The sequence below is a fragment of the Diabrotica virgifera genome, chromosome 7 (assembly GCF_917563875.1).
Source record: "Diabrotica virgifera virgifera chromosome 7, PGI_DIABVI_V3a".
NCBI lineage: Eukaryota > Metazoa > Arthropoda > Insecta > Coleoptera > Chrysomelidae > Diabrotica > Diabrotica virgifera.
The window spans coordinates 56,848,681-56,871,143 of record NC_065449.1 but is presented as its reverse complement, the minus strand read 5'-3'; the positions used below and the strand labels follow the sequence as shown (position 1 = coordinate 56,871,143).

The following is a 22,463-nucleotide window of genomic DNA, read 5'->3' as shown; positions in this document are numbered from 1 at the left end:
CAGAGAAAAGTAATTAAATCACCCTCAAGACCCATGACCTCCCCAAAAAAAATTTCTAGATCCGCCACTGGATTTAACACTTAGGGCCGGTACTTTATGTCCCGGTTAAACCTCGGTTAGCTAACCGGGGTTTAATCGGGACAGAAAAGTACCTCATAGGGCCTCTTGCGTTGTAATAAAAGCAATTATAATTATTATTATAATTATTTATGAATATAATAATAAGTATAATTGCGTTTATGTCTATGTTATGCATATATTTCTGTCCCGATTAAACCCCGGTTAACTAACCGCCTGTTAACGGAGACATAAAGTACCGGGCCTTAGTCTTACCGCCCATAGGCGCTTAGTGGGTCTTCAATTTTTTGGATAAGCCTAATTTTTTTTTGTTTGACGGCTCTCGGTTTTTCTTTTTTTAGGATTATTGAACTGATATTTTTTTTTCGTCTGCGGGGGGGGGGCGTGACACCCCCTTTGGATCCGCCACTGATCTTGATTTGTTCTCTCGATGGATCCTCGGCCTCGTGAGTCGCTTGGTTACTTATTTTTATGTAAAAGATATCTCTGAATAATAATTGTGTGTTATCGTTGAAAAAGTTGTACAGGTTAAGTATAGGAAAACAATGGAAAGATTTTTCATATTCAACATATATATATTACAAATATGTACATCTTATAGTTAACACTGGTTCAATATTTGGTTTTATTTATGTTAGAGGAGATTAACAATATCAAAATTAAAAAAATAAATTTTCAGATTGCCGGATTGCCCTACAAAATGAACTTTTCATATTCACATTTCAACCTTTAGTGATTAAATTCTAGTTATGAATAAGTATACGCAATCAAACTTATATGGAGTCACCATGTATTTCAAATAATATTTAATTCTGTTGAAAAAGCTTTTTATTGTTGCGAAGAATAAAGGCTTTTATTGAAAATAAACAAACCGATGAAACAATTGTATATTTAGTTTAAGTTTGAGTAGAAAAAGCTACCGTGAAAAATGTTCAATAACAGAAAAACTTTAGAAGGTAATTTATGTCTGGTTGCACCAACAGATCTTAAGCTTAAGACGTGCTTTAAGCTCAGCTTACAAAACATACGCGTTGCACCATTTAGTCTTAGGTCAATTTTCAGCTTGTCACAAAGGATTGCCACGTGGAATGCATTGATAAGAACAGATGCGTAACAGAGGCCTCCGCAGCATGAAGCTTGCGGGGGGCCCCAATATGTCAGGGGCCCCATTTGTCTAATATATTATGTAAAAATATGTTATTGTTATATTATTTTACCATACATACGCAACGTTTTCTAAGCAGTGTAGTATTGAAAATGAAGTTGTCCATCAGATAGATATGTAGGTATTAATAAAATTGTAGATAATGTAACAAAAGAGAAATCTTGGACGACCGCCGTATAACAGTAAACACCTCGAGAATGACGTCATCGAATGATCTAGGCCTCGGCGGAAAGGAGGAGGGACTTCTCGAATGTACGATCCGTAGGCGGAACACGCTGATAGCTAGAGATGGGCGTCGATTGTTCCAGAATAACAACTGGGTATAAATACGAGCATATTTGTAAATACAGTTTAGTCTTAAGCTAAAGTTTGTAAAGTAAACTTGTATAAATAAATAATAAAGTCGTATATAAATACGAACCGCTAGTTTTATTGTAATTATAAGTAATTACAATAGTCACGTTACAGTTGGTGTCGGTGTTCGGTTAACTTAGTGCGATATAAATAAGTGAATTACAGAGAGACTTTAAAAGACTTTTGAACTTTATTCGTCGGGAATAACCGGAGTGCGTTGATTGTTCGGTATTCGGAAAGACTGTTAAAAGACATTTTGGAAAGTACGTGTGTGCCGACCAAAGATGTTGCTACAAGAACTTACAGTAAAACAGCTCCGTGAACAGCTAGAGGAACGGGATCTGGACAGCAGTGGGCTCAAGATAGTCCTACAAGCACGACTCGAGGATGTCCTCACGAAGAACGGAGAAGACCCAAAGACGTTCCACTTCCAGTCAGCAGAACAAGCAATCTTATCGAAATTAAAAACTGTTTCTGAAACGATCGATGAAACTTCTAGAAAAAGCGACGAGAAATTCGAAAACGTTGCTAAAAAATTTGACGAGACTTCTCAAGTAATTAAAGAAGTTAGTAGACAGAATAACGAGAAACTTGAAGAAGTTAGTAGACAGAACAACGAGAAATTTGAAAGTGTTTCTCAAAAGATCGATGAAACTTCTAGAAAAAGCGACGAGAAATTTGAAAGTGTTTCTCGAGTAATTAAAGACGTTTGTAGACAGAATGACGAGAAATTTGAAGAAGTTTCTAGAACATTCGATAAGATGCAGAAAAGTGTAGAGACCGTAGAAGAAAAGATCAAACAACTAGAGAGCATGATAACCGATACAAAAGTACAACCATCAGTTAATGCAGCAGCGTTAGATCCTGTAGTGAAAGATGAACTACCGAGAGACGAAACGTCGCATAATATGAGATTCAAATTACCACCATTCGATGGAAAGTCCTCTTGGTCCATATATCTTAGACAATTTGAAGCTATTGCGACCGCCAATCATTGGACCGAACAGGAAAAGGCTGTTTCCTTGACTGCTGCTTTGCGAGGTGATGCTGCAGATATATTAAGATCAATTCCTAAGGGTCAAGAAAATTGTTACCAGACCTTGTTCACTCGTCTAGAAAAACGCTATGGAGATGCCCATCTACAACAAGTATACAAAGCACAACTGCGAAGTAGAAGTCAACGAGCAAGTGAGAATCTGCAAGAATTTGAAGCAGATGTGGCTCGTGTGGTGCGGTTGGCTTATCCAGAGGTGCCAGACAGCGTTTTAGAAGAAATTGCAGTAGATACCTTCGTCAATGGGCTGAAAGATAACGAACTACAGAAAGCTTTACGACTAGCAAGACCGAAAGTTTTAGATGAAGCACTTGCTATTGCCTTGGAACACGAAGCAGCTAGCCAAGCTTCACGAAACAATCGAGTAATAACCGTGGAAAAAGGCGATAAGAGAAAAGAAGAACGTTTGGTGGAAATGGTACGGAGGGTGATTCGTGACACGATGCCGAAGAGACGCATGAAGAGGACTGGAAGAGTTGGTTCAAATACAGATGCTTCCTCGATACGGCCATGCAGTGAAAGTTGTAATCACCGGCTTAAAGTAGATGAACAGCTTTGCCCTGTGAGACGAACTACCGTCGTTAATGAGCAATGGCAGCCACAACAGTTACAAGAAGCCCAAGAAGACGATCCATGTATAAAAAGAGTATTGGATTGGATGCGTCGAGGTGAGAGACCTAGTTGGCAAAACATTAGTGCATGTAGTCCGGAAGTCAAGGCCTACTGGAGCCAATGGAATTGCCTGATACTAAAAGATGATCTTCTGTACAGAACCTTTGAGAACGATGATGGTACAGAATCTAAGCTTCAGTTGATTGTACCTAAAAGTAAAGTGTCAGAAGTATTGCGTCAGTTGCATGACGGTACATCAGGTGGACACTTTGGTATTACGAAGACTCTGCAAAAGGTTCGAGAACGGTTCTATTGGGTGAACTGTAAAGATGATGTAAGAAGATGGTGCCAGAAATGTGAACTGTGTGCATCCGGTAATGGTCCAGTTGGTAAAAAGAGAGCACCCATGAGACAGTACAATGTTGGCAGTCCTATGGAAAGAGTAGCAATCGACATTGCAGGTCCATTTCCAGAAACTGATGCTGGAAATAAATACATCCTGGTAGCCATGGATTATTTTACGAAATGGACCGAGGCCTATGCATTACCAAATCAAGAAGCTGCTACCGTTGCAGAGGTACTTGTTAAAGAATTCTTCAGCCGATTTGGTGTTCCCTTGGAGATCCACTCCGACCAAGGGCGAAACTTTGAGTCAGCTCTTTTCCAAAACGTTTGTAAATTGATTGGTGTCAATAAGACCAGAACAACACCCCTGCATCCTCAATCAGATGGGATGGTCGAGAGGATGAACCGAACGATGGGTAAACACTTGTCCAAAGTTGTATCTGAAAATCGGCGAGATTGGGACCAACACATTCATTTATTCCTGATGGCCTACCGCTCGGCCGTGAATGAAACTACAGGTCAAACACCAACCTGCCTGATGTTGGGTCGTGAAGTTCGGTTGCCCTGCGACCTAGAGTTTGGCTGCAGACCTTCCGAGGAATATGTTGCAGGCGAAGAATACGTAGACCGCCTGAAGTTACGAATGAACAACATTCATGAACTTGCCCGACAACACATCCAGATAGCCAGTGACAGAATGAAAGATCAATATGATTCTCGCTGCAAGAATGGAAGCTTCAAAGTAGGTGATCTTGTCTGGCTTTATAATCCACAACGTCGTCGAGGCCTGTGTCCTAAACTGCAAAGACAATGGGAAGGTCCGTATGAAGTTAAGAAGAAAATAAATGACGTAATATACAGAATTAAGAAGTTACCAAACGGTAAACCAAAAGTTATTCACATAAATCGTCTTGCACCATATGCTGGCTCAAATGAAACAGAGGAAGCCCGAGTCCTCCAACAGGAGATGAAAGATGCACCACAGCCAAGTTTTAAGGAATTTATGTCAAATTACGCAGAAAGAAAGAGTACTAGATTCGGCGTGACCACAGAAGTTCAGCAAGATCTGTTTGGTGTTCCAGAAAACGTCTCTCTAGTCCACTGTGTTGCCCAAGACCTCGAGATGACTAAAGGAATCTCGTCCGTATTCAATAGAAAGTTCGGCCGCCTGGACGAGTTAAGGAATCAACAACCTAAAATTGGAAGAGTATTGCGATTGGAAGATGGTCCTCGATCTTTGCTGTATATAGTGACCAGGAAGTCTTATACGGACACGCCAAGCTACGAGAACATATGGCGTGCTCTAACTAATTTGAAGAAAATCGTGTGTAATTATGACATCAAAGATTTGGCTATCCCAAAAATAGGCCATGCAGTAGAAAGTCTGGATTGGAAGATTGTGAGAAGCATGCTTGAAGTGATCTTCAGAGAAACTGGGGTACGAATTACTGTGTGTTGCATGAACCCGAAGATGTCATACCCTTCAAAGACAGTAGACTGCTATTTCTTCTTGAAGGGTGTATGCAGAGCTGGAGAGTCGTGTAGATTCCGCCATCCTGGGCCTTCATCTAGAGTTGCTGATCGGGACGCTCAGATCTTAAGAGGGGAGCAGTGTAACAAAAGAGAAATCTTGGACGACCGCCGTATAACAGTAAACACCTCGAGAATGACGTCATCGAATGATCTAGGCCTCGGCGGAAAGGAGGAGGGACTTCTCGAACGTACGATCCGTAGGCGGAACACGCTGATAGCTAGAGATGGGCGTCGATTGTTCCAGAATAACAACTGGGTATAAATACGAGCATATTTGTAAATACAGTTTAGTCTTAAGCTAAAGTTTGTAAAGTAAACTTGTATAAATAAATAATAAAGTCGTATATAAATACGAACCGCTAGTTTTATTGTAATTATAAGTAATTACAATAGTCACGTTACAATAATATATTCGCTGATAGTAATTCACGAAGAAAGTTGTTCATCTCATAGAATAATACTATGCATGTAATAATGTAATCATTTATTAACTTTTGTTCTAATTTATTCTATACCAATAAAGATGAAAAAGGTAAATTATCATAAACAGTGCATGAATACACTAATAACCCAGTAAATGACCGTTTTGGAGTGTAATTATCAGCGTCACGACGAATTTCCTTGACAATTTGGATTTAGGTTCTACTTACCCTCCACTTAAAGTTGGACTTGTGCCGTTGGTTGCTTTTACTTGGGGGGTGAAAGACACTCCTTCTCGGGAGTGAAAAACATACGTTTAAAATAAGTCCGGAAATGGATAAATTGACTAATTATAAGCAATTTTTGTTCTATAGAATTTCTTTATTTAAGTCAAATATATTTGAGAGTGAAATTGCTTATTTTTCAACGAAAAAAAAACACGTTTTCAGGTGGTTCTTCGCAAATTACTCAAAAAATAAGTATTTTATCGTATGAGATATTATCAAAAAATTATATTTTTAGCAAAAATGTAACTTATAAAAAAAAATGGTGTATTCATGATGCCTATCGACACAGTAAAAGCAAAGTTGTAGCTCATGAAAAATTGTTCTTATTCGTCCAATTCCAAATCGAATATTTCAACGTAAAATAACCAAAAAATGAAGAAATTTTCGGGGATAACTCATTAAAGCTTTTCTTAAATGGTGAAAAGAACTTTATTTTTATGTTTTAAAAATAAAATCAACCCCCTATTTTTGGTAAAAAAATCATGAAAATCTCCCCCTATTTTTAGCACCCCAAATAAAATTATGTTGGCGCTTTACCATTTACTTTATATTATGTTTTGTTTATATGACCTGTATGTTTGACCGGTTCAAAGTTCTTATTTTTGAAAAAATTTGGTTTTATACCATGCCCCATGAAAAATGCCCTTTTTTCAAAATAACTTAAAAAGTATTAGTGATGCGCAAAATTTTAAACAGTAAAGAAATGTAGGTTTTGCTTTTATAAATATTTTGGTTTAATTTTGTTTTTCTGTAAGACAAAAAATTTGCACACACTCGTAATTAGTGACTCGTTCAAGCCCTTTCAACTAGAACCCTTTCAAAAATAAGCACTTTGAACAGGAAAAACTTACAGGTTATATACAAAAAAATTAAGTAAAGCAGTTAAAGTAAATTTGTACAGCAGTAATGATTAGTTTCATTTGAGGTGTTAAATAGGTGGAGATTTTCAAGATTTTTCTTATAAAAAAAGGGGTTAACTTTATTTTGAGCGCTTAGTTTTGATGGTAGAATCTCTTATAAAAAATAAAAATAAAATAAAGCTTTTTTAAACACTTTAAAAAAGTTTTAATGGGTTTTCCCTGAAAAGTGCCTCATATTTTGATTATTTCAGGTTGAAATATTCGATTTGGAATTTGACACATAAGAACAATTTTATATGAACTACACTTTGTTTTTTGTCTTTTTTTGCTACATTTTTGTTAAGAATTTTTTTTCGATTAAATATTTACTTTTTGAGCTATTTGCGAAAAAACTGCCTGCAAACGTGTTTTTTTTTTTTTTGTTAAATAATAAACATTTTTTCACTCGCAAATAACTCATCGAAATGTATTGACTTGACCACTTGTCACGGTGGTGACACTAAAAATTACACGGTATCGCCCTATTTCACGTTCATTTACTGGGCTATAACACATATAAGTTTTGTTACACAAGTCGCATTTAGTACTTTTTAAAGGGGGCCCCATTTCCAATACTGCGGGGGGCCCCGGCGGAGTTTATTAGGCCACTGGATAAGAATCGCAAATTATGGTACAACGTATGTAAGACTTAAAGCGGCCCTATCTACATAATTTTATGAATTGAATTGTTTATCTCCTCTATTTGATATATAATCATACAATTATAATTAACTTATTGCACCTTTGTTGATAAAATCATACAGGGTGTCCCAAAAGTAGTGGAACGGTCGAATATTTCGCGAACTAAACATCGGATCGAAAAACTGAAAAATAAGTGTTCAATCATTTTCAAAAATCTATCCAATGACACCAAACCCCAACCCCCACTACACCCCCTGGAGGTGGGGTGGAGGGTAACTTTAAAATCTCAAATGGAAACCCCTAGTTTTTCTTGCAGATTTGGATTCGTTACGTAAAAGTAAGCAACTTTTATTCAAGACATTTTTCGAACTGTGGATAGATGGCGTTATAATTGGGAAAAACGATTTATCCTGATACCATAGGTAAATTATAGAAACGGTCTAATATCTCGAGAAATACACTTCCAAATGAGAAACCAAAAAAAAAGCTTTTTAATACTTTTTGAAAACCTATCGAATAACACTAAACATGACCCTCCAACCCACCCCCTCGAGGTGGGGTGGGGGTAGCTTTAAAATCTTAAATAGCAACCCCCACTTTTTATTACAGATTCGGATTCGTCCGGATTTATTCGTCGGATTCGGATTCGATAGATGGCGCTTTAATTGAAAAAATACGATTTATTAGCGCCATCTATCAGCAATTTTAAAAAATGTTTCGAATAAATGTGGTTTAATTTTTCATGACGAATTCGAATATGCAATAAAAAGTGGGGGTTGCTATTTAAGATTTTAAATTTACCCCCCACCCCATCTCCAGAGGGTGGGTTAGAGGATGATGTTTGGTGTTTATCGATAGGTTTTCGAAAAATATTAAGAACTTGATTTCTGGTTTCTCATTTGGAAGTGTATTTCTCGAGATATTAGACCGTTTCTATAATTTACCTATGGTATCAGGATAAATCGTTTTTTTCAATTATAGCGCCATCTATCCACAGTTCGAAAAAATGTCTTGAATAAAAGTTGCTTACTTTTACGTACCGAATCCAAATCTGCAAGAAAAACTTGGGGTTTCCATTTGAGATTTTAAAGTTACCTCCCACCCCACCTCCAGGGGGTGTAGTGGGGGTTGGTTTTTGGTGTCATTGGATAGATTTTTAAAAATAATTGAACACGTATTTCTCAGTTTTTTGATCCGATGTTTAGTTCGCGAAATATTCGACCGTTCCACTACTTTTGGAACACCCTATATAATAGTCATATTATTATTTCAAAAATCTATTCTTCTACCCAATGATATTGAAAAAAAATCAATATGTCAAAAAATTTACAAAATTGTTCAATTCCCAAAAACACGACGATAAAAAATAATTTTATATTTATATACAAATATTATATTTGATGAAAAATTAATACCTACTGTACAATTTGAAAACTATGAATAGAACTATGAACAGGTATTTTAGTATTGGATGGAAAACGAACATATTTTGGAAGGACGATGGATTTCTTACAGAACAGTTATTTTACATATATTAATTCTTTATTTTTGTTTTTGTTTTTCTTCAAAACCCTGAAGAATCTAAGAACAGAAAAGTCTTCACAAACACCAAAACAGATGAGAGACAAAGAAGAACGCCTATTGCATGGCAATGATCAATGATCACATCCTAGATAGATGGAAGCAATATTTCCAGTATCTACAGAGCATCCAAAAAGTTGTAGACATCAACCCAGAAGAACCGCACACGAGCTAGAGTAAGAAGACCAAAACCCAGTCGAAATAGGTATAGTAGAAACAAAAGAAATAATTAAAAAACTTAAGAAAAGGTACGGAGGCTGGATTTGATAAAATCACACCGGAAATGCTAAAAAACATGAACGACAAGGACATTGAATTGATAACAAAAGTTTTGTAATACGGCACGGAGTGAGACCAACTTACAAATTGATAACAAAAGTTTGTAATAAGGCACGGAGTGAGAGAATATTAGAGAAACGTATTTTACAAGAAGTTGATTCTAAGTGGAACAATCACAGAGTGGATTTAGAAAAGGCAAAATATCCAAGACCACATTTTCACTAGGAAGAAACTAATACAGAACGTACGGAACTCAAGCACTGAGTTATACCAAGCCATTATTGACTTAGAAAAGGCATCTGATAATACTCCAAGGAAGGTGAGAGACATACGTTTAAAAAATAGGTGTGAATAACTTAGTGAAGACTTTGATTATAATTTATGAGTGTGTACACACATACAAGGAACAGGGTCAGAACCAATAATACGGAATCCGAAGAGTTCATACTAATTAAGGGTTTACGTCAAGGGGCAATCCTTAACCTCATACTGTTTAACATCGTCTTGGATAACAAACATAATTAAAGAAACCAGAGCAGAAACACTGAAATTATATGCCGGATATAGAAATTTCGAAACAGTCTCAGTGTGGATCTCATACTGTGCATACGCAAACGATCTCGTGATATTTGGAATAAATCAAGAAGCACTCAAACCATATTTACAAGTATGGAAGGCTGCACTAATGAAACGAAATTTGTGGATTAATAATGAGAAGATGAAAGTAGTGGTATCCGGAAAAAATAGAAAACAAACGGAAATACACTTGAACAAGTCGAAACTTACAAATACTTAGGAGTACAAGTAGAGAACAGCGGAACTGAAGAAGCTAAAATAGTTCGAGAATATAAAATGCTGCTTGTATGTACCACCCAATCAAAAGTACGTTTTTGTCCAAAAAAGGCAAATCCCAAAAAGCCAAAGTCACCATGTACAAGACGATGTTTGTGCCGATTGTAACTTTTGATAGTAAAAGTTGAAAGCTTACTGATAAATTAAGAACGAAAATACAGAGCATAGAAATGAAGTTTCTTAGAAGAATAATGGGCATAACCAGGTTAGACAGGATTAGAAATGAGGCAGTTGGAAGACATCTTAAGGTCCAACCAATTATTAATAAAAGTGAAGAGGCCAAACTGAGATGGTATGGACACATGGTTAGAATGAATCAAGAAAATCCAGTTAAACAAGTATGGGAAGCAAGAAGACAAATTAAGAGACCAAGGGGCAGGCCAATGGAGACATGGGACGATAATGTTACCTAAATCCTAGATACATATAATTATTATTGTTTTTATGTAATTAATGAGATTCAATACAATACTAAAGCGATTTCAACTCACGGACATTGATAGTCATAATTTATTCAACTTTTCTCCTTGAACATTGTCCCCTAAATCGATTTTTACTCGAGAACAATCCATACAATTACCAAGTAAAAGATCATCTGCTGAATGATAATTTTTCTTTAACTATTTTCTTTACTTATTTGTTAGTCTTTTTTTAGATATTATTACAAGGTGTTTCATTAATAATCGGAAATATTTTAACTGTATACTCCTGTGCTCAAAATATTAATGTACCCAAATCACCTAGTCAGAAACCGCTTCCAAAGGGAGCTAGAGCTCTTTGAAGAGCTATGTCTTTTAACTGGGTTTTTTAAATACCTCCAGAACGCTTCTATGTATTTAGAAAAACGAAAAGCGATACGCCTATTTATCTTCCAGAGATAAATCGATTCCATAAATTGCGAATTTATAGTACCGGTCATAGGGGTCCCTTTTGGGAAGGGCAACGGCATACCTTTTTTGTCTTTAACTGTTAAGCATTTCTGACACTGGATTTATTAAATTTTGAGGTACAATACAACCTGCCATATCCGGACCTCTCATATCCGGATTTCCCCATATCCGGACGGTTCTGCCGTCCGCATCTACCGAAATATACCGAGAAAGTCAGTCCTGCTGTTGGACAACACACCTTCTCATCTCGACCCAAAAGAACTAAAAGATGGCAAAATAATGTATTATAGGATCTATAAAACGTGTCTATCGACGAAAGTTATTGACGGCGTTGATTACTGGAATGTATGAAGGAGAAAACGTTTCAGAGACTATAAAAGAAGTGGTCTTGATTGATATCCGGATTTTTTCATATCCGGATCGGTCTGTCGCCACATTGATCCGGATATGGCAGGTTTTACTGTATTCTAGTACTTAAATGTACTCTTGTTTTAACGGTAGGATACACCGATTTCAAGAAAAAACGATTTGAAAGTTTTTGGTTTTTTGAATTTGAAAAAAATGTGAATTTTTTTTTTAAATAAGACGGTGTATTTTACCGACTTTAATTATTCTTTCTTTCTTTCTCTCCTTCCTTGTACCCTATCAGGGTGTCAGATTTGGAATCGCTATTTTAATTTACATTCACCCATCTCTTCCATTCTTTTCTGTTTTCCGCCATTATTTTTAATTCCTCGAGTGATTTTCCTTTAACTTTCCCCGCCTCTACTATTTGCTGTATCCATTTATTCTTAGTCTACCTCTTTTTCTTTTTGCAATGTTCCTTGCTTCGTGGATTCTTCTCGTAATTCTGTTGTGTTGCATCCTCATCAAAAGTTCTCCTTTTTTGTATATTGGTACAATTATGTTATTCTGCCAGTCTCTAGGGATTGCTTGCTTTTCCCATGCCTCTTTATATGTATATTATCCATAGCCAGTTTATTCCCTCTTCTCCCATGTATTTTACCATTTCCGGTTTAATTTCATCATCTCCTCCTGCCTTGTCTAATTTTATGTTTGATATTCCTTCTATTACTTCTTCTCTACTTATTTGGTCTATCTCTGTGTTTTCTTGGCCTTCATTTATTACATTGTCAACCTGTGTTACTTCGGTATCAAATTTTTCCTCATAATATTCTTTCCATACCCTAGCTATTTGTTCCGGGTTTATTTGAATTTGCATTGATCTATCTCTTACTGCATTTATCTCCTTTTGTTTTCCCCCCTTCATGTGTCGTATTGTCGTCCAAAAGTTTCTATTGTTTGTTCTATATCCTTCTTGTAGTTTTTCTCCAAATTCTTTCCATGATTTTGCTTTTGCTTGTGTCACTGTCTTTTTTACCAATCGTCTCTGCTTGTAATATTCTTCTTTATCTTCTTCTAATCCCGTTTCGATGTATTTTTTCCATGCCATTTTCTTCTATTTTATTTCTGTTTTCACTTCTTTATTCCACCATCTTGTCCTTTTCAATTGATAATTACATTTTTTGATTCCACACACTTCAGCTGCTGTTTTCTTTAATACTTCCCTGTAAGTTTTCCATCTTTCTTCCATTGTCCATGTTTCTTTTTGGTACTCTATCTGCCTCAATCTTTTATTGGTTTCCTTCTTGTAAATTTCTCGCACACGTTCTATCTTTAATTTGTTTACTTTTACTTTCTTGTCTTTAACTGTTAAACATTTTTGACACTGGATTTATTAAATTTTGAGGTATTCTAGTACTTAAATGTACTCTTGTTTTAACGGTAGGATACACCGATTTCAAGAAAAAACAATTTGAAGTTTTAGGTTTTTTGAATTTGAAAAAAAAATGTGATTTTTTTTTAATAAGACGGTATATTTTACCGACTTTAATTATTATATAAGTATTATTTATACTTATATAATATCATTACCGGTGTAATTTAATAATCCAGGATCAAAAATGTTTTAAAGTTCAAGTCAAAAAAGTTATGAGATAAAATAACTGTTGCCCTACCCAAAAGGGACGCCCATGACCGGTACTACAAATTCGCAATTTATGGAATGGATTTATCTTTCAGAGAAAGATTTTAGGCGTACAAATTTTCATTTTTCTACATAGAAGCGTTCTGGAGGTACCTATTTAAAACAAACTAATTACAAGACGCCATACTTTAAAGAGCTCTATTTCCCTCAGGAAGCATTTTCGGACTATGTGATTTGAATCTTAATATTTTGAGCCCAGGAATCTACAGTTAAAATATTTCCAATTATTAATGAAACACCCTGTATATGTACAAAACCCTTCAGTATATGTACAAGAGATTTACATTTTCGTTTTGTAGCTGTGGTGAAGAAATCGTTTATTTTCCAACCCTCTAATACAATAGGTACTGTCGTACTGTTGTTGTAGAAAAGGTGTAAAATAAAATATCAAATAATTGTAGGAAATACATAAAAGGTTAATACATAACAATGTCTAATATTGTTAAAAAAAGTTTTCGGTGTTTTTGAGAATTTAAAAGTTTATGCTTATTATACAGGGTGTTTCTTATCTTTGTGTCCTATTCGAATGTTAAAAAAATTTAAACAAAATGTTTAATTGCTATTCAAGCTAAAAATATAACAAAGAAATACCCTGTAAATAAAGCATTTTTTATAAAATTAGATCATCGTACTAACATATCAGTATTCACAAGAAACACATGATCTTTGAGCCGTACTTTTACATCACATCTGAATCACTAGTCTCTATAAATCTAGTTTTATGTCTAGTGGGGCGGAGCTTGAGTATGGAATCCATGTAAGTCTAAACCAGCTCTTAATGCAGCGTGACTAGCTAATACTCTACCGGCCAAATCACCAAGAGCTCGTTCTAACTGCTGATGCTGACTCCTAACTGCAAATCTGCAATAATTAAGAAAAACAAATATAAAACATACAATTCTCTGTCTGAATATCAAACATGTACTACTACAATAGTCCATTTACTCACCTTGCTGTGAATTTTAAAGAACCGCTTAGATTGACATGATATTTGGCATACACATAGCTAACATGTCAAAGAAAAAAGTGATATTGAGCTGATGTGAGCTTTTGCCCTAAGGGTGAGTTTCACCCCTTCTCGGAGGTGAAAAAATAAACGTTCAAAATAAGTACGGAATTGGACAAAAAGAAGAATTCTAAGGAATCTTTCAGGAGTTTTTCATTAAATCAATACTTTTCAAGTTATTTACGAGAAAAATAACTCAAAAAGTAAGTATTTTATTGAAAAAATATTCTTAGCAAAATATTGCTCATAAAAAACTGAAAAAAAATGGTGTATCGAAGAAGTGTTTAGACCCAGTAGAAGTAGAGTTGTAGCTACTGAAAAGTAGGTTATTATTAGTCAAATTACAAATCGAATATTTCAACGTAAAATAACCAAAAAATGAAGAACTCTTTGGGGAAAACTTTTCACAACTTTTTCAAAGTATTTAAAAAAGGTTCTAGCATCAAAAGTAAGTTACGCTCAAAACAAGTTGGTCCCTTTTTTTGGTAAAAAAATCGTAAAAATCACCCTCTAATTAGCTCCCGAAATGAAATTAATGGTTACCGCTTCACAAGTTACTTTACTTATGTATTGTTTATATACTTACTGTGTAAGTTTCACCGGTTCAAAGTGCTCATTTTTGAAAAAATTTGGTTTTAAAGATTTTTTTTTATTTTGAAAAAAATTAATTATTAATTAATTAATTTAAAAATTATTAGTGACACAAAGCATCTCAAGAAGTAAAAAAATGTAGATTTTGCTTTTCTGAATATGTTGCATTTTTTGTTTTTGTCTAAGACAAAAATTGGTTAAGATATGGTTATTCAAAATTTGCATACACTCCGGAGTAGTGACTCGTTCAAGCACTTTTAACTTCAGGCTTTTTAAAAATAAGCCTTTTGAACCTGTGAAACTTACAGATCATATAAACAATACATATTCTTTTTCTCATGATCATCTTTCAGTGCGTCACAGTTTTTCGATTTCTTTCTAACGCATTAAATTGTATGTGACAGAAAAAAAGGCACGTCCGTGATTACAGACATTTACAACATTTATTCTAGTTATTCTAGTTGTCGATAGATGGCGCCATAATAAAAAAATATTTTTTTTTAATTAGATAATAATATTACAAATATATTCTGTATAATTTATAAGACTATACAAATCAAAGGAAATACTATTTTATAAATGCAAGAAACACATTTGATTTGTTTTTATTCCAAATTGAAAATAAAATGTGACAACTGTCAGATTTAACTAAAATGTCATGTTAGAATAAATGTCATAAATGTGTATTATCACGGACTTACCCTTTTTCCTATCATTTGTTACGCACTGAAAAATGCTCATGAAAAGAACAATACTTAAGTAAAGTAACTTGTGAAGCGGTAACGATTAATTTCATTTGGGATGCTAATAAGGGGTGATTATTACGATTTTTTTACCAAGAAAAAAGGAACCAACAGTATTTTGAACGTAACTTACGTACTTTTGATGGTAAAAGCCTTTTTAGAAAACAAAAGTAAAGGTTTTTTAAGTACTTTAAAAAAGTAATAATGAGTTTCTCTTGAAAAGTGCTTGACTTTTTGTTTATCTCTTATCTCACGTTCAAATAATCGATTTAGAATTTGACGAATATGAACCTACTTTTCATTAATAGGTACAACTCTGCTTCTACTGTGTCTACATACTTCATATATACGCCATTTTTCTTACTTTTTTTAAGCTATGTATATTTCTGCTAAGAATTTTTTTCCTATCAAATACTTACTTTTTGAGTTATTTGCGAAAAACCGTATAAAAAGGTGTTTTTTTCATTGAAAATGAACATATTCACTCGCAAATAACTCGAAAAGTATTGAATATATTTTTATATATTTAGTAAAAAGCGCTATAGAACATAATTAAGTTGCTTAGAATTAGTTAGTTTATCTACTTCCGGACTTATTTTGAACGTGTTTTTCACCCCCAAGAAGAAGTATCCCCAGGGCAAAATCACACATCCGCACAATATCACTTGGTTTTTTTAACATGTTAGCTATGTGTATGCCAAATTCCACGTCAATCAAAGCGGTTCTTTAGGACGTTTTTGGTTGTCAAAAAAAATTATGTAGCTTTTATTTTAGTTCTTTACGCAATATTAATTAATTATTATCGTATTAATGTGGTCTTTCTCTTAAGTAATTTAGTTTAAAATACCATCAAAAGTGTGTTTTTTCCCTTGAATATAACAAAAAATTAAACATTGTAACATGCTACACATTGGGAGTCAGTTATGTAACGATAGGTTGGGCAATACTAATCTGCGATGCAGACGATGAATTACTAATCTCTCAAAGTGAAGATGATTAAGCCTACGGCCAGACAAGCGACAATTTACGGCGCTGTAAGAGCAGTAAAATGAAGCGCGAAAAGTGGTCCCACGGTGAGTGTAGTGGATGGCCAGACTGAGCTGTAAAATATCGCGCACCAACATAGCAACATAGGATAGGACCTATTTTTCGCGCTTCATTTTACTGCTCTTACAGTCGCTTGTCTGGGCCTCGATTTTTGACCCTTCGCTTCGCTATCGAACGAATTCGCTACGTATACTAAACAGATACGGAGCGAATACGTTCGATAACGAAGCGAAGGGCCAAAAATCGAGGCCCTGCTCGTAGCCTTACAACGTATGCTGCACCAATTTAATATAACCGCCAGAAAATTTAACACGTTAATTTCCCCAAAAAAGACAAAATGCATGGTTATAACAGCAAATGCAATTAGATGTAAATTGGAGCTGGAGGGTCAGATAATAGAACAATAGTAATGTAGTTTAATATCTAATCAGCACACTATCTAGCTATGGAAAGCTCAAAACAGGAGTGGAAGTTCAAGTAAAGAGTAGAGCAAACAGAGCCGCAGGTTTGCCTGAATGAAACAATATGGAGAAATAAAAATATCGGAAGAGAAATTAAAGGCACAATTTACAAAACAGTCACACCGACCAATAATGACATACTCGGCAGACACACGACCTGACACAGAGAGGACAATAGTATTGCTCTAAACAGCGGAGATGAAAACCCTTCGAGAAATCGATGGTAAGACACTACGGGACAGAGCTAGAAGTACAGATATGCGACAGAGGTGCAAGGTGGAGAACATTAATACCTGGATAAGAAACAGAAGAGTAGAATGGAATGGCAACAAATAGAGTAGTAAGGACGGCAAGAGACGGTTCCCCAATAGGAATACGATCAGTGGGAAGACCACGAAAACGAAGGAACGACAACTTACTGGAGGCACATTGAAAAAACAAACAGAGCCATTTTGTCTATACAAAAAGAATAAGAAGAAGATAATAAACTTACCTGTTAACGTGTACTGGAATGGGCACTACAAGTTTACTTTTCTGGTGGGAATTCTTAACTCCTTGGTGCGGTCCACTACCAAGGCCAGCCTTTACTCTTTTCCACTTCGCTCTTCGATTCTGGAACCAAATTTTAACTTGAACTTCGCTCAGTCGAAGTGCAGAAGCTATTTGGCTTCGTTCTGTAAGCGAAAGGTATTTTTTCGCATGAAATTCTCTTTCTAGTTCTAATAATTGCTCACTCGTAAACGCCGTACGTCGGCGGCGAGCTTTCGTAGCGGCTGAGCCTTCTGCTGAATGGGATTCATCTAAATCATCGTCTATATCCGAATTACCTGCAAAGAAACAATGTTTTAAATTATAAATATAAATCATTCCATCCATGATGATTTCGAAATGCAGTGGGTACGAGAGGCTCGCTTTAGTATACATACAAGCAGGGCCGCCGCTACCATGTGTGCTACTAAGTGTGCAGCGCACACGGGCGGCCAACAATATGTGCGGCCAAAAGGGCCACTGATGATAATACTATTTTTAAAACGAAAATAAATTCAAATAATTAAATAGTAATGATTCAGATGATTCTGTAAACTATTATTATTATTACCTGACAATACTAAAAGGCGTTTCATTTATGATTTATAGTTCTTTTTTTTTCATCCTAATCTAAACAAACATATTAGAAAATATTATTTATTGTATGAACTGCCCTTTTGCAGGTACAGTCATAAAGCAGTTCCGGTAATACTTTTTAAATTCAAAGCGGCTGGCGGCTTTCGGACTTCTAGATATTTTTATAGATAGAATACCTCCACAGCTTCTCCTGCTCATCGTAAAACGCAACAAATTGGAGCAGATGGCCGCTCTCGTATAGCCAATCTTTTATCCTGTCCCTATATGATAGTTAATACTCCCAACTATCATACGACATCCACCCCTACCCATCATACACGTCCTGATACTCAAACCTATACCCGAGGAGAAAACCTCTGAAACCAGTGGAGGAAACCACGAAAACAAACGGATTTTACATAGGGATGACGGCTATGTATCATCCTGATATACCGCCACCCCAACCTCAAGGTGTGATACCATCATGTCGAAGGGGGTAACATAGTGGGTTACAAGCGATACCTAAGGGAGATGGCGAACCCGAGCGGAAAACAGCCTTGGGGGCAAGGGCGCACTGCCCCACTGAACCGATCAGCACGACCCAACATTTGGGAAGAAAAATGGGACAAAAAAAGAAAAAAATAAAGCCATAGAGAGGGGAGCGAGGGCGAAAGAGAAAACAAAAGAGGGAGGGAAAAAGAAAAGGACGAAACTCAAGGGGAGAAAAGCGGTAGGCGAGAAGTAGAAGAAAAGGAATAAATCGGATCTTGAACCAGCGCAAACAAAAGCAATGGAAATGAGAGAGAAGATAAGAGGGGCGGAACAGGGCGAATTTTCGATATTTTGCTTCGCGTTAGAGATATCGGAAAAAGTTATTTGGAAAAGTTGTTCCAAATATTATTCTAACTTCACGTATTAAATTTCATTACAAAATTCGCACTTTTAGTTTTTTTTGAGAATTTGTAGTCATGATCCGAAAACATACAATTGGCTATCCCGAGATGCAGCTTGGGACAACCATTACCGAAGGCACAAACAAATGTAGCCTACCCTAGCCCCAAAAAGTTCCCGGAAATTCTCGTCCACTAGGGCTAGACAAGCCACAGTTACAGCGCTGTGCTAGTGTAAGAATGAGAGACGCATATCATTCTGTTCTGTTCTTTAGGTTAGGCGGATTTTAAAGTGCCTGACCATAGGGTAGTGCCATTAATAGAAGTCAGTAGTACTACTACGAGGAGCGTAAAATAATTACAACTTCGAAGAGAAATTAAAAAGTAGCTTTTTTATTTTAGATACTTACGCATTGTGTCAAAATTTATAAATTACCATTTTGAAATAAATAATTTATATTAATAAATTATTTATTATTGTATTGTACATTTGAAGAGGTTAGGCAGCGCCCACCTTGCCTACCACGACGGGCCGCCCCTGTGCACTTGTTAGGAAATAACTATTTTCTACAACCGTGTTAAAAATGCAATTTTTAGCACTCCATACGAGCGTTAAAAATGCTACTTTAAGGCACTAGCGCTTTAAAATTTTTATGGCACTGAAGTTCGTATTGAATGTATAGGCAATTTTGATGTAATGTCAAAAAAATATAAAAATGGAATGTCAGTCAAGTTCAAGTAAAAGTTTTTGTAGATATTGTCCTGTAATTACGTTTATAGAAAAAATATTGTATGATATTCGTGTTAAAAAGTACATTTTTAAGGCACTCATGTGAATTGCAGAACTCGCTTCGCTCATTCTGCAAACTTTCACATGCGTGCCTTAAACGTGTACTTTTAACACTTATATCATAAATAACTGTTATCACACAGGGATATTAACAACTGATTATATTGTGATTGTGAATTAAGACCGAGGCTATTACGAAGTAATGTATTCTCCACATTGTTGTATGACGTTGAAGTATGATCGCTGAACCAAACGGACCTACATAAATTGGAAGTATGTATTGGAAAGATGCTACTGGAGAATGCTTATACCGTAGATAAACCATATTACAAATGAAGATCTGTTGCTAAGACTGAACAAAGAAGTGGACACTATAAAGAAAAGGGAAAAAATGAAAACTGAAGTATTTTGGTCGTGTAACGACGGGAACCAGTTACAAGACGGTACGACTAATAATAGAGGGAACGATAATGACGACAATAGTTTAAATTGTAGTTTAATCCCAAAAAATATAGTATTTACCGTAAAAATAAAATCACTCACAAGAAATAAAATGTAGAATAGATAAGGCTAGAAGTGCATTCACTAACATGGCAAAACTCTTTAAAAGCCACAACCTTAATCTGGAGATAAAAGTAAGGCTCCTACGATGTTATATATTCTCAATATTATACTACGGAGTTGAATCCCGGACACTCACTGAAGCGATGGAGAAAAAACTTCGAAGCCTTCGAGATGTGGCTATATATACAGGCGAATCCTAAGGATATCATGGACGGACAAGGTAACCAATGAGACCGTATTACGAAGAATGGGGAAAGAAAGAGAGGTGATGTATACCATTAAAAGGAGAAAGTTAGAATAACTCGGACACATAATGAGAAACGGCACAAAATACAGGTTACTGAACGTAATACTTCAAGGCAAAGTATTCGGAAAGCGAGGAATTGGGAGAAGAAGAATATCATGGTTAAAGAACCTGTGAAAATGGTTATCCATAATAACAACTAATCTATTTAAAGCATCAGTTAATAAAATAATTATAACCAGAATGATCGCCAATATTCGAAACAAATAGGCACCAAAATAAGATGAAGAATCTAAAAATGCCACAAAAATAATTTTAGAATAATGTTCCATGATAAAACAGAAATTTGCAGACTTTAGTTCATTGGGGGTAAATATTTGAGTTATTCAATATGTTGCGGTTTTTTCATGGAAGGTACCTACTACTAAACCTTATGTTAGTTAACAAGAGATGTATGTTATCGTAATAGCCACTACCTGTTACTTTAAATTATACAACATTCTGTAGACAAACGTAATAATTTACGAAAATTGATACTTTCATCCTTTAAACAACGTGGTATTACATTTAACAAGTTCATTTCAGTTAATAAAGGGAAATACACTGATATTAACGACAAAAAAAGTTGTTAAATACGTCAAATTGAAATAATGGTGCTCCGTTACCGTGCAACGCATTCGTGTAAAAGAAAATTACAATGATTGTTATATGCGAAGCCCTTTAAAAAAATACTTTTACTTTTACACAGGCAGGATTGGTTCTTAGAAAGTTGGTTATTGTTGGTAAAAAGTACTTGGCTAACTGTATGAAAATCATTAAATAGTCTAAGATCCGAATATAGGTCGATCTGTACCCATCTGCTTGCCGGATGAAACATTTTTTTTATTAAATTTCATACATAGACAAATATTTCTAGAATGGGTTGCCTATCAAAATCGTGTCATAGCTATCGTTAAGGGAGGGTGGGCGTAGGAGTTGAAATCAATATTTCAAGCACATTTTTTTAAGTATGGTATAATTATTTTATTTTTAAATTAAATAGCCATATTCAGTACAATTCATAAATTATTCAAGAAAAATTCAAGGAAAAATATTAAAAAATAAGCAAACGGTGGCAAATTTTTGAAGACACCTCAAAATATAATGAATTTTGCGGTGGACATCAAAACTCATCATTGGATCATGGTAAACAAAAAATTCAAAAATGTTTTATTGGCTTATAAGTTTTTCGAGGTAATATTGTCGATTTTTTTAGTTTTATCGACTTTTGACTTTTTAATATCACTTAGAAGTCAAAACAACGATATTGTTTGCAAAAAAGGGTGAAAATCAACATATTTATTATTGTTAAACAAAAAATAAGCATTAAACAAAAAATATCGACAGCATTACCTCAAGAAATGTCTAAAGAAAATATATACAAAATTCCAGGTAGATCGGTCAAGTAGATTTTGAGTTACAAGGTCTACAGCCCTTGAAAAAGGCAGTTTTGAGGAAAAAGCGTTTAAAGTATAGTGAACTTTTATTTTCAATTTTTTTTTGTCTGTCAAATCGTAAAATGATGCACACTGGAATATATTTTGGAATCGCGGAGTAATTTACAAAAGAAAATGAGAACAGCTGTTGACCTTTGTTCAACAAGCAAGTCGAAGGTAGGGATATTCAATACTATTTCCCTACCTCCCTACCTTTGACTTGCTTTGCAGTAAGTTCGCGCCAGCGGACTTGAGCGTATTAAGAAACGGTCAACAGCTGTTCTCATTTTCTTTTGTAAATTACTCCGCGATTCAAAAACATATTCCGGCGTGAATCACTTTACGATTTGACAGACAAAAAAAGAATGTGATTTCAACGAAATCAATATACCTATCTACTTTAAACAGTGTTTTGTATTGTATTTAAGCATTAAACTAATTTTAGAAAGAACAAATAGAATACCAAAAATTAAAAAAAAAAGATATGACTTTGTCAGGATTGTTACAACG

At 35.2% G+C, this 22,463-nt stretch overlaps 1 protein-coding gene across 1 annotated transcript in view; it reads right to left on the bottom strand.

Annotated features, from left to right (window-relative positions):
- Positions 1-13,739: 13,739 nt before the first annotated feature.
- LOC114330861 (homeobox protein GBX-2-like) overlaps positions 13,740-22,463 on the bottom strand; it is a 71,792-nt gene continuing 63,068 nt past the window's right edge. The window contains exons 2-3 of the mRNA XM_050655553.1: positions 17,380-17,713; positions 13,740-13,899 (exon numbers count right to left, since the gene is read on the bottom strand). Coding sequence (XP_050511510.1) covers positions 13,764-13,899; positions 17,380-17,713 — 470 coding nt within the window. The 3' untranslated portion in view covers positions 13,740-13,763. The remainder of the gene's footprint in view (positions 13,900-17,379; positions 17,714-22,463) is intronic.